Raw genomic sequence first — 14,467 nt, 5'->3', positions numbered from 1 at the left:
GATTAGCTAATCGGTGTCTGTTTTACCCTTCCCAGCAGAAATCGTTCTCTACCCCACCCTTTCCCTCTCCCTCTCCCTCTCCCTCCCAACATCAACAGAAGTTGCCACCGGACCAAACCTCCACCCGCTCAGATCTTTCGCCAACTTTCATCTTGGCATCTTGGCATCTTTCACCAACATCAACAGAAGCGGCAAGTGCTTCTTCTCTTTTTTTACTTAATTTGGATTTTTATTTTTCTTCCTCATGATTGTTTTGTCGACAAAAAACAGATTTGTGTTCTTCAACTATGGTGGGTTTTGTCTGTTGAAATTAGGGTTTTTTTGGGGATAAATTATCAATTCTCCTGCATTATCATTCTATCTTGTATCCTTCAGTTGTCTGTTGAAATAACTCTAGTTTGGAGTAGAAAGTTAAAACTGCGTGGATTAGGCTTCTGTTTTTTTTTCCCTTTATTTCGCCATTCAAACTTCATGTGTGGTGAAGCCGTTATATAATGATAAAGTATGATTGAGTTTATAATGTCGTAATTACATGGTGGATTTTAATTTCTAAGCAAGAAGTTCGTGGTGAACTTTCTGCTTTGTCGTAATGGGTGAGTTTTAATTGTGAAATGGTCTCGAGGATACCGTCCATGCATTAAAATGAACAATGATTAATAATCTTGACAATCATGGAGAACTTCGATCTATTGCATTCTCATTTTTTGGAGTTTCTGTTTCATTAGATCAATTCATTTTATACAACTTTTCTTGCTTTTGTTTGAATATTTGTTTTATGTTGTTTCTCTTTTCTTGGATTTTAATTTTGATCTAAAGTCACTTGATTTTTGGATTTTAGTTTTGATCTAAAGTTACTTAAAAAGTAGCATCTATAATCTTCAAGATGTTCGATTTTCAGTATTTCTGGGTCTTATTATGGCTTGTTTGTCGAGAAATTCTAATGTGTGGTTTTGGATATAGGTTTAGTTGAGGCAAAAGTACCATGTAACCATTTAGTTGAATGTTTTACATGTGGAGTAGTGTATAATCTATCACATGTTTTACACACTGCTGGGAGGTACTCAGTTAAGCGTTTTAGAAAGGCTCAGTGCCCCATTGTTGAGAGGCTTACAAACTCATTGATGAAGCATGGCCGAAACAATGGAAAGAAACTTATGGCAGTCAGGATTGTGAAGCATGCTATGGAAATTATTTATCTCCTGACTGATCAGAACCCAATTCAAGTCATTGTTGATGCCATTATCAACAGGTGGCCTATATGACCTTTAAGAATTTCCTTTTTCAAATGTATCACTAGCTGACTTTAATCTTTAAAGTAGCAGATGATGTTAATTAAAACATCTTCCAATTCTGGGTTATCTTTGTTGGATCAATCTTTGATAATCCTTGTTGATTTTTGATTGATATAACAGTGGACCTCGTGAAGATGCTACTCGTATTGGTTCTGCTGGTGTTGTGAGGCGTCAGGCTGTTGATATTTCTCCTCTTCGTCGAGTGAATCAGGCCATCTATCTCCTCACCACTGGTAATCGTGAGTCTGCATTCAGAAACATTAAAACTATCGCTGAATGTTTGGCTGATGAGCTTATTAACGCAGCAAATAGATCATCTAACAGGTAAATAACAGCCTTTGAACTCCCGTGTTTGAACCTTATTTTGCTTTGAAACAAGGAACTGTCCTTGCAATCCCATTTATTTACCACAGCTTGCTTCATCATTCTCGCGTTGTTTGTGCAGCTATGCCATCAAGAAGAAGGACGAAATCGAGAGAGTTGCCAAGGCCAATCGTTGAGGAATTGGTAGGACTTTGCATAAACCATGGCAGTGGACACTTCTGTTTTTTATTCAGTACTTTATAAGTTACCTATTTTGTGTTCCGAACATAATATGAATGTTCCGTTATTTAAGTTGAGATGTTATTTAAATTGAAGAAAGCATATCCTGTTTTGGTTATATATGCTGTACTTATTTTGCCATGGTTTGAAGCTGTTGAGTTCATCTTTGCTGCAAACAAAGAGATGAGAGTGCTTGATGTGGTTGTTTTGACCACATTAAATCGCCCTGCCTGTTGCTGATAATTAGTACTTAAAAAAGAGACAATTAAAGGAAGAAATCAAATTGAGTTTTTCCAATTATTGAGCAGATGAAATTATACAAGTCTTTCAAAAATATTGTGTTGAATTTCTAACCCAGCCAATAGAAGCAAAGAAAAAAAATATTACAAGGAGCAATTGTACAAACTTCTTTTTGAAGTTAAATACAAAGGCCGTAACACTATTGAAATCAAGCCTTTCAACCTGCATTAACAATGGAAGAGACTGCAGTTCATCAACGTCAAATTTTATATGTTTTATGAATATGATTCTCTCTATCTACAGATAAAGAAATTTTTTTTTGGAACTTTATACTACAAAAGTCGATTTAATAATCCCCGTTCTAATACTGCTTATGTTGTTTGGCTTGTTTCAGTTGGAAATATAATTTATTAGTTATAATTATTAAGAATTTTATTAAATCATATATTTTAATTAAAATATATTTAATATTAATTATTTCAAATTTTCTTTTATAGTATCATATATTATGATTTGAGTAAATTCATATAAGAATATTAATTATTAAGAATTTTATTAAATTATATATTTTAATTATAATATATTTAATAATAATTATGTTAATTTATATTTTACAAGTATCATATATTATGATTTGAGTAAATTCATATAAGAATATTAATTATTAAGAATTTTATTAAATTATATATTTTAATTATAATATATTTAATAATAATTATGTTAATTTATATTTTACAAGATCATATATTATGATTTGAGTAAATTCATATAAGAATATTAATTATTAAGAATTTTATTAAATTATATATTTTAATTATAATATATTTAATAATAATTATGTTTAAATATGATTAAATTATTTATTATTGATATTAATAATCTTATTAAAATTTAAATAACAATAACAATAACAATAATAATTTACCAAAACAAATTTCGCTAATTATAAGAATTTTATTAAATTATATATTTTAATTAAAATATATCTAATAATAATAATGTTTAAATATGATTAAAATATTTATTACTGATAATAATAATCTTATTAAAATTTAAATAACAATAACAATAATCATTTACCAAAACAAATTTATGCTAAGGGTATTCTAGTCGTTTTAGTTTTTTCCATCATGCTATTACACCTCTATTCCATTCAACCAAACACAAGATTACTATTACGCCTCTATTCCATTACATTCAACCAAACAGTTGATTTGCTATTACACCTCTAATCCAATACAGCGAACCAAACGCACCCTTATTGTTTCTTTTCTTATTTACTTTGCGATTGTTCTACCGTCATTATCGATGTTTATTATAACAATAAGAAAGGGTAAAAAAGAATCACATGATTCCATTTTCTAGTTAGTACTAATTTATTTTTAATGTTTAACATTTTATTCGAATTTCGGAGTTAATTTTATTGAGACTATGAAAGATTTAATTTTCAATAATAATATATTTTCTAGTCAATGATACATCCTATAATGAAACGTGATTATGTATGATTTTGTTGGTTATAAGTACAAAAATTCAGGTCCAAACAATTAAATCTAAAGTGCGACATTCTTATATTCACATACTTTGCTTTTTCCATCTTTAGTTGTAACTTAAAAATAAATCCATTGATATGAGTTTAAAATTATTAAATTTAAAAATGAATTTACTATAGGTCGAGCAAGTTTCAATATTTAAAGTTCAAATTTGATGAAGTCCAGTTATTTTTCTTTTTATATAATATATTATATGAAAATTTAAATTTAATAAAATATATACTTATTATAATTTAAATATTAAAAAAATATTTAATGGTTTATGTTTAGAAATTTAATAAAAACATATAAAGGTAATCTAAGATATGTTTTAAAGAAAAATAATTATATTTCTAAAATTAAAAAATGCTTTACAAGTTTGAGTTAAGCATTTATAGGTAAAATTTAAATAATTGTGTATAATATTAAAATTTTGTATGGATCTAACTTGATCCACTTGAAATTATATCACGAGTTACAATCAAATTGTGATATTTAAACTAACTTAACTCACTCACCAACACATGTGAGACTCAATATCTCACCTCTACCTTTTCTCAAATTAATCTTTTTTCCTACCAAGATGGTATATTTTTATTTCAAAGCTATCTACTATATAAAAAGAAGGCCCTAAGGCCTCCTCCTATCATGACCCATGTCTACAATATTTCTTTTCTTTTTCTTTTTAATTCTAAAATAATAGTAAAATTTTTCCTTTTTTCTTTTACACGAGAACATTATGGGTAAACTTCAGTTCCAATCCCTCTACTTTCTAGATTGTAAGGATTGTTAAATTTCAATTTGATCCCTATATTTCGCTCAAATTTGAGATTCAATCTACATACTTCAGTTTTGACATAATTTGATACCTCAACTTTTATAATGTCATTCGTTAGCCTACTTTATTCTAATTGAAACGATAATGTGAATTTTAAGAATTGTTAGAACATTTAAAATTTTTATTAAATTCAGGTCCGTTACATTAATGTTATTTTTGTTACATGAATACCAAGTTTATTTTATTTTATTTTCAAAATGCCACACTAATAGAAAAAATTCTAATAATGGACCTAAAATTTTAAATTAGAAGTAGAGAGATTAAATTCTTGAAAATAAAGATATATGGAGATTAGATTCTAAATATTCGAGAGTACAACAACTTTGAGTAAATTGTAACATTTAAAATTTTACATTATAATTTAGTCAAGAAATAAATAATTAACTAACGTGAAGCATGGTTGGAAACCATACTAGTTTAAGATTATTTTAGCTTTAATTCTACCCATTCTTACCGCTTTAATCACTTTAATTGTATTAAAAAGTTAATTTTTCTAAACTTGGTAATTAAGTCCACCTTGATACTTAAACTTCTTTTTAGTTCACATTATTTACAAAACTTGACAGTTTGTCCTAATTTTGGTCCTTAAACTTTAATTCCATTAACGTGTGATGATGTGACATTTTAAGATTGTACTACAACATCACTCTAAAATTACAAATATTTATTTTATAATTTTATATAAATTTTAAGTGATGACATGTCATAATATTAGAGTGTTAGGTGATTACACTTTATAAGTAGTAATTAATATTGGCAAACATGTATATATATCATTACAAATACTTGATGAGTAAAGAAAATGGCTTGATACATGCTCTAACAATAGCTTCCAACATATAAAAATTTCTTGAAATTTCTCATAATTTTCTTTTGATACAATTGTGATTCCAACTTAGATTTCCTAGGAAGGTGCCCGACCAATAGGTAACACTTTAGGTTTGAATTGTCATAATTAATGATTTTTATCGTATGTATATAAGATAAAGGTAAATAATTTTTACAAAACGAGATTAAATTATATATTTTATAAGAGTTGAAATATAATTATATCATTATATTCAACATTTATTATTTTTGGGTCAAACTATAGTTTTAGTATATATTAACTTAAATATTATGGAAGAATTTTCTCGTTTTAGGAAGCCAGAACCTGCTTGCCCCTTGCCCTTTGCCTCCACACACATATATGTATATATTTATATATATACGAGTTAATTTTCATATAGAATTCAAGGCGTATATATATATATTTGTGCTGATATATAGGTTAATTTTGGTACATAAATATATTATAAGGTAGTACTAGCTGTTATAAAATGTACACGAAAACCTTTAATTCTAAAAACACAATTATATAATAATGGTATAATAATAAATTTAGCTCTTAATGTTTTTCTTTTTAAAGTTGGTTATTATTATTTTAGTTAAATTTGACCATAAACTTTTCAAAAGTAGTTAATTCACAATGTTGATTAAAACATTAATTTTTTAACGATGTTGATGTGGCAATTTGTATGACAATCTACGTGTATTCTATACTAACATGTCATTGTTTGTCTTGTATGTCACATCAATAAATATTTAAGAATTATAAAATAAAAATGTTTATAATTTTTTTAAATAGAATGAAGTATCATGGATTGACATTTTGTAGTCACTTTTAAAATTTAACATTTTAGCCAATATTTCTATTAAAAATAACAATTTAACTCTTTTAAAAATTGATGATTAAATTCAATTTTTTAAGTCAATGACCAAATTTAACTTCAAAAATAAAATTAAATTGATAAATATAAACATTAAAAACTAAAATTGTGATTTACCTAAAATAAAAAAATATAAGTTACTTTAATAATTTGATGCTTTTCCACTTATCATGCCTTCACATTTCCCCCTTTAAATGTACCTATGATTTAAAACTAATTAGAACTAAGCCTAACATATTAGTCCTTTTATTATATTATATTATTTTTTGGAGGTTAATGGTAAAAGTTGTTAAAAATTATAAAAGATATTGGAGTGATGAATGGAGCATGTAGCCCATTAAAGCCTATAACCAGACCCATGAAAAGAGAAAATGGGCCCTTGCACATGGAGAAAAGTATCCATCAAACTCTAACCATCCAACACACTAATTAAAGTTTCAATTCCAAAATATTCACACCAAAAAATGAGAAATGATGTACTAAAATGTGTGTCATTTCCATTATAAAATATAAAAAATAAAATCAACTATCATATTCAAAATTAAAAATATATACCAACTTACAAACTTTAAAATTATTTGAATTTATTAGAGTTCATATGGTTTGAATTGATTCGAATAAAAATAAATTTGAACTCAATAAAATTTGAATTTAAGAAAATCTGAGTACCCAAAAATTCTAAGGTCAAGAAAATCTAAATCTAAAAAAACCTAACCAAACCCATTTGTTTACCACCTTTACCATGCTAAGCATTGGATAGTGGGCTGCTATAAGATAATTCTTAAGATCAACAAATGGAATGTTACTATTACCATCATTGCTTAAAATTTTATTTTTTTAAAAATTTAATCTATAATCTAAATTTTTGACAAATTTGATGGCAAGAAAGATTCTGTTGTTGTTTCTGTGGCGGAAATAAATAAACAATACTTTAAGTACTGTTTCATTGCTTTACTAGTCTTGTAGCACCCTCAACCTGACTCGATTCACTGGGTCCAGAACTTGGGAGTTATTACACAATATACTTATCTTAATTTTCAAAACAACCTTTTTGAACCTTGGCATAAACATTTTTCTTATTATTTTACTTAAATTCTTATTATTAAAGAAACAAAGAAAAATATTTAAAATAATATATTACATCAGACTTGTTACAATTTATTACAACACAAGAGTTTACTAAAGGAAAACTCTATAAGGCGTAATTCTACAATATGCAACTTTTCTACTATATGCATAATATTCCAGCCCATCGCTTTTTGGTGAACTCCTGGCTTGTCCTTTTTGGCGAACTCATTTATACCACATAACCTGAAATATAAACATAACACTTGTAAGTTATATGAACTTAGTGAGTTTGAAATACAAATTACCTTTAAACATTTCATGTTGAATTCTTCATCTTGAATATTTGAATGACCAAGCCTGTCTTTGGCTGGTACCTTTATGTCATCGGACGTATATATATATACTATTGTGCCACTTACCATACTTAATGTATCATCCTTAACCTAATTCATTGGCTAACTTCAGATCTTACCAAATAATATCTCCTCTTCTTCTCAATTCAACCAAATTTCACTGTTTCTCCCAAAATAATTGTTCACAAACACTATTTACTGACATATACTTACACCTTTGGTGGATACCCACATAAAGTCGGATAACATCAATTTACCGATCAAATCATATTCTATTTTGATACTTAACTCAAATTCATATGAATAATAACCTAACCAAATCATTCAGAAGTATTCCTCACACTCTTTTTACAAAGCATAACAATGCCCAAGTTGACAGATAACGAGATTACAGAATAGTTCCAAAATCGAAACACGATGCTATTTAGATATGGCAGATACCATCAACTCAGATTTCTCAACCCAACATAACACAAATGAGATAAGACTGATGGGCAATTGCATAACTCTTATAACTAAGTATATGTCTATACTCTAAATTGACAGATGACCACAGTGGATAACCTCTCCGAACACACAGATCCATTCGATTACTTCACAGAACTATTCAAACCAAAATAACTTCAAACATATCATATCCTTATTAGAGACTTATTTGTCGGAGAACTTCTCAGAATGTAACCAGAACTTGTCGTAAAAGCGATACATAATTCCCCACATAGACTTAGAAGAGTACACTACAAGGGCCAAAAGGAATACGCCACAAAGGTGACATAAAGTATAGGCCACATAAGCTTTAGTAGAAGTACGCCACAAAGGCAAAATAGAATGCCACAAAGGCCAAATAGAATACGCCATAAAGGCATTACTAAGAACGCCACAAAGGCTATGTTTGGATGCCACCTAGGCACCACAAGTGAATTATCGTGTTTTTGAAATGGATTTGCCTAAACTCAAAATCGCGTGAGGTTTGCCCATCACCGCCTCAGGACATGTAGAAACCCTAGTCGATAAATGCAGCTTATCTATCTTTCCAGAATGTGCCAAGGCCATGGACTTTCTTTAGAATTGTCGTACCAAAATTCATGTTTACTATCCCAACGAACTTTATTGAATATGTAATAGCCTGTTTTCAGTAAAATCAGAACAGTGGTTTCGGGACCACAAATCTGACGAGTAAATTTTTATTTTATTATTATTTTAATGTCTATGAGATATTAGTAAGGTCGTATTAAATTTTTTTAAAGAAATTTTGATGTTTGCATGGTTAATTAAAAATGACTAAATCGTAAAAAGTACAAAAGCAGAGTTCCATTAGTTAAATGAGTCAATTAGCTTTGAAATTTTAATCTAAGGGAATTGAATGGTAAGTAGACCAAATAATGTGATAGTAGATGTTTATGGACATGGTTTTAATGAAATTATTAAAGTTTTTAAAGGTTAAAGTGATAATTAGGTAAATAAGGTTAAAACAAAAGAAAAGAAAAACGATATCATCCTTATTTTCCTTGCTTTAACCGATTTTAAAGAAAAAGAAATCTCCATGGATGAATGCTTGTTCAGTCAAGCTTAGATGGGTGCATGATCAAGATAGACCACGTACGGACCTAAATCGAGGCAAAGCAAAAGCTTCAGAATAACTCGATTTATTTTCACGTCCCTAGTTATCGAGCTAAGTTCGTATGTACGGTTGTTATATTCATGTTATTCAAATGTATGTTATTATGTATTCATAATGTAATTGAACGATGTATTATCTGAATCAATGCTATGACAGTTATCGAGTCTCGGTTGAACCTTAGGAATTCATAGGATACAAATGACATGTCATTAGGGATTTCATATTTCTGGTGCTGGTCTTGAATGTCCTACTGATGGCTGAGGTCTTGCATTTGTTGCAGATTCTCCACAGCTCATGTGAGCAATGATGTAAAGGAAAGGTTACGGTTATATGTTTAAGCACACTTTGTGTGAGCTTTCTCGTGTATCTAATGATATTCTAGATGGTTCAACATGTAAGAAAATGGATTGAAACGGTAAGTTTTCAAGTGGAATTGTGCATATGCTCATGAAAAGGATGTATGATTCAATGATGTGTTTTCATATGAAAATGACTTATCATGTGGTTAATCCAAATGAGTTATGTATAAATGTACTAACATGTGTATTGATGATGATGTTTAGGCTTGTGCCAAGCTTGTGGTTTGGGTTACATTATGCTTATACTTATTCTTATGTAAATGAAATGGTAAGTCATGTTTTATTTTCTACGAATTTACTAAGCATTATTTGCTTATGTAGTTTCTTTCTTAAGTTTTATAGATTATTAGAAGCTCGATTGGTTTGAAAGCTCATTGGAGATCTATCACACTATCCAATATAAATATCGATAGTTTTTGAATGTTTTTGGCCAAGGTTATAATGGCATGTATAGGTTGAATTGTAATGTCATTTTGTTGAATGGTTGGTTGGTGAAATGGCTTGTATAGGTTATGGATGTTATCTTGGTTTGGTACATTTGATGCCTTGCTAGTTTATGTCATTGTGCTATCTTATGATGCATGTTATGAATGGCTCAAAAGGTATGTTTTGAAATGGTATGGTTATAGTCAAGTTATGACATGTCTTGGAAAGTATTGAACTAAATACTGATGCTTGAAAGTTTGGTAAGTTGACATGTATAGGTAAATTTTGGTGAATGATTTTGAGGTGCCTTTGAATGACATATTGGTTAGTTGAATTAGGACTTTTGGAATGAAAATTATATGCATGTTTAGATATGGTTTGATGCTTTGTAATTGTGCACAAATGGCTCAGATGATTATGCATGAAATGGTGTTGGGAATGGCTTGTTTTAGGTGAATTTTAGGTCCACACGGCCTGAGAAACAGGTGTATGACTCAGTCGTGTGTGACACACGACCTGGCGACACGGCTGTGTGTCTCTTGAAGGTTCCTTTGAATGCAAGTCAATGAGTTACACGACCTAGTACACGGCCTAGTACACGACCTGACATACAGGTCTATGGGGTAATTGCGAAAGTTACACGGGTGACGACATGGGCTAGGACACGACCGTGTGTCCCTAGTTCGAAAGTTACACTACTTGAGACACGGGCGTGTGTCTCAGCCATGTGAGGCACACGGCCTGGCCATACGGCTGATTAAACCAAGAACCTTAGCTTATAGTATATGAGGAAGAGATAAAATTGGATTTCAGAAAAAGAATTAGAAAGTAACATTTTTGGAGAAATAAGAACCTTTTTCAGAACCCTTCTCACAGATAATTTGTTTTTCCTTAATGGCCTACAAATTTCGAGAGAAACATAAATGAAAATCCTGCATAATAGATATTAGACTAGTCAATCTAGTTGGTTCATGACAAGGCCACTTTATAACCAAACCAACACAATATTTAAGACAAAAGGGCGTACTATCTATTTGGTGATAACTCATACCATAATTACCTTTTCGCTAAACAAAATATTTCTCTTTAAATAGTAGAATAACTTGAAATAGAATCTCTGCACACTTACACGGTGGTTACTATACGTCCACACATATTCGCCAAAAGAAGTAATTGGGTGGATTACACTTCGCCAAACATATTATTTCACTACTACATGCCTTAAAATTGGATTTGCTAGACTTGGGGTGTGACATGTCTATTTAAAGAGTTCACAAATTTTAGAATAGACGTATTAAGCTATATGTTGTGGAATTATTTGGATGAATTAAAATCCAAACACATGAAGACCAATCGTGTTAAAATTAAAGACTTGAAGATTCATTTCATTTGGTTAAGTTAGGTTACTTATGGAACTAGTAAAGCCACATCACTTTTCGTGCTTAGGTCTCATAAAAGCGCTTAGTAGACTTGACGACAATCATCTAATTTCTATTTCTCAGTTCAAAAGTCACCTGATGTTATTTTTTATATATATAATGTTTTGGGTCCTATGGCATGTACCTAGATTAGTCGGTATGTTCTTAAGTTAATACTTGGTACTTTTAGCATTATGACCTATAAAGTTTTAAAGGTTAAGTTTTATCGATTGATTAGCAATTTCCTCTATTTTTTATATAAGTTCGAATGTGTTAATTAATAGGTTAGATCTTAATACTATTGATACTATGATTTAATGATGTTTGATTGTGTTTACATGTGTTAATTTTGTAATTTTGCATTAGTGTAATTGTTGGGTATGTTTAGGTAAAATTAGGTGAGGTTTGAATACTTGAAACTTTGTATTTGAGGTTATTTGACCATAAAGAAATGAGACTTAAGTCTCGAGACAACAATAGCATGTCTCGAGACCATTAAAAAAAACTTACCTTATTATAATTCAATTGCTTAGTGTCTCGAGACATGTTAATTTGGTCTTGAGACAAACTAATCTTGGTCACAAGACAAGAGCACATCAAAGCTAAATAACTTTTTCCTTACACCAGGTCTCAAGACAAGAACCTCTTATCTTGGGACATGAAAATATCGAAGCTAAAATAGGAAAATAAGGGAGGAATTTTGCCTCGAGACATGAACTTTATTGTCTTGAGACATATAAACATCGAAGCAAAATTTTAAAAACTTATGATGAGACCTGTTGACCACTCCCCAATGTGCGTGCGTCAGGGATTAGAAATGCAATTGAATATGTGAATGAAGTGCGGTATCTGCAAGCAAACATGTGAAATTGTAATATAGTTAAGTTTACAACGAAACACAAGAAAGTATTCTGTGGATTGTACCTAATGTTTGTTTTTTTAGACTAAATTATTAGCAAGGAAAAACACACTACCTAGGTCTAAATAGATACTCATGCACTAATCGTATTACGACAAAACTGAAGGGATGAATTACAAAATAAAACTAAAATATGTAAAAGCTAAATACCAAAACTATAATCAATTTAAGCAAGCAGAAGGGTGACTAACTTCTACGTTCATGATTAACTTAGATTTTGGGGTTTTTACTAACTAATTAACTAATAGTTAACCTAATTAATACTTTTCAGCCTATAACTAGATTAATTGATCTATTTTACTCACTTATCTTTTGACCTAATAAATTAAACCCGGTTAGGTTGAATTGGTGCTAAGTAGACTATCCTTTCGGCCTCATCTACCTAAGTTACTTCCTAGAGTCATCAATTCTAGGGTTTAATTTCACTCAACCTGATCCAACTAATTAGCATTGAAACCCTAAACCTAATACAATCACTCCCACTTCAATTTGCCAACCTTACTAGGGTTTTAGTTCATGAAATTACAGATGCAAACGTTCTTACCGAGTTATCAAATATTTGGTTAAATGTAAAATAAAATAGAAGGAAAAAATGCTCAAAAATTCAAAAATCTTGAATTGATGCGTTAATTGCTAAACCCATGAATGATGTTGATATTTGATTTGAAAAAAAATAAAGTAATCAAAATAAAATTGAAAATAAATTTCTATTAAAAATTACAAAATGCTTAACAACTAGAAATAAAATTCTAAATCTACCTAAAACCTTAATTAATTCTATGAAAAGAACTTAAGAAAAAATTAGAACCCTTTAATAAGTTCTTATCAGCTAATATTTATAGTGTTTTTGTAGTATGATCAATGTAGGACAATTACAAGTTGTTTAACAAGTTAAGTAAGAGTGTACGAACAAAATCACCCTTGCAGTCCTACAAGCCTCGTCAAACCAGTGTCACGACACCCTATAGTCGATTTTTCGACTTGGCGACAGAATGCTTGGCCTTCAATATTGGATGGAAGGTCGTGAGTTCATAAGTTCAGTGTTACGACTTCATTGGCAGTATGCTTGCCCTTTGGAACTCAGGTTTAATGTGTAATAGTCAGCCCGACACAGACCGTATTGATATACTGTTTGGTGTATAGTTGAGTAAGCTAATTTAGAAAAAGGGTGAATTATCCTTTAAGAGTCTGGGTGTCATATTGCATGGATTCAACAGTATGCCCTTTTGATTGACGCATTGTTAGAATTCGCCATTTGACGAGCTCTAAGGTTTGGCAGACTCCTTTGTGTGAAAATTCACCAACCCAAATACTTGGGGAGAACTCTTTAATCCGTGGATCAGTGTATTTTTTTTAGTTTTAGCATAAACGATGGCTCAGTGAGTATCATTAAAGTTTAGTTGAGACCTAGTTGGAATTGAACTAGAGTATTGTAGATGACAACTTGATGTATTTAGGTAGTTGAATGACTTGTTTAGTTGGATTGTTTTAGTGTACAAGCAATGTTTTACTACTCATTAAAATGATTAGTGGTAGTAGTTAAGTTTGGTAGATGTTTAGGTAAGTCTATTCTTGGGTTTCATGGGCTCTAATGGGATTTTTTGACCCTCCTACTAAGCTTTGTTCCTTATGCCTGTGCTATATAAGGATGCCGGTAGCCAACATGTTTCACCTTTATTTTTCTCTGCATTCTTTTCTGGGTCCCTTCGTTAGAGAAGACGAGGAAGGTTTCCAGTAGCTAGTCAAAACACTCTTGTTAAGTACCATCTTACTGGTAATTTTTAGAAAACCCTTAGGTTAATGACGAGGGGATTTACGTTTTTGCATTAATGCTTGCATGATTAAAGTAGATAAATGGTCTAATTATTATAACTGGTTCTTATTTTTCTCAAGAAGCTAGTGAAGGTCCGAATGATCGAGGCAAAGGACAAGTAGAGTAGATTCTGTTCTAAAGTTTGCTGGTGAGTTCCTTCTTACTTCCTTTGAGTTATGAAACTTCTATGATATGTGAATTGTGTGCGGTAAGTTGTTCTTACTGCAAATGAGTCGATTTGTTGTGTCTGGATGTGTGTGAGAGTATGGCCATTGTAAAAACACCCTTTTTGTTGCACGAGCCCAGTATTAGAAAGTTTATGATATGTGAAAATTG

The 14,467-nt window shown here is 30.4% G+C and overlaps 1 protein-coding gene across 1 annotated transcript; it reads left to right on the top strand.

The window, feature by feature from the left end:
- Nucleotides 1-814: 814 nt before the first annotated feature.
- On the top strand, nt 815-1,953 carry LOC105784410 (40S ribosomal protein S5). The gene is made up of 3 exons (XM_012610292.2): nt 815-1,249; nt 1,413-1,616; nt 1,738-1,953. The coding sequence occupies exons 1-3, from the start codon at nt 1,122-1,124 to the stop codon at nt 1,790-1,792; spliced, it is 387 nt and encodes a 128-aa protein (XP_012465746.2). The 5' UTR covers nt 815-1,121; the 3' UTR covers nt 1,793-1,953.
- The last annotated feature ends 12,514 nt before the right edge of the window (nt 1,954-14,467 follow it).

The sequence above is a fragment of the Gossypium raimondii genome, chromosome 13 (assembly GCF_025698545.1).
Source record: "Gossypium raimondii isolate GPD5lz chromosome 13, ASM2569854v1, whole genome shotgun sequence".
In the NCBI taxonomy this organism is placed as follows: domain Eukaryota; kingdom Viridiplantae; phylum Streptophyta; class Magnoliopsida; order Malvales; family Malvaceae; genus Gossypium; species Gossypium raimondii.
The sequence above is the reverse complement of the archived record's forward strand: the minus strand, read 5'-3'. Positions and strand labels throughout refer to the sequence as shown.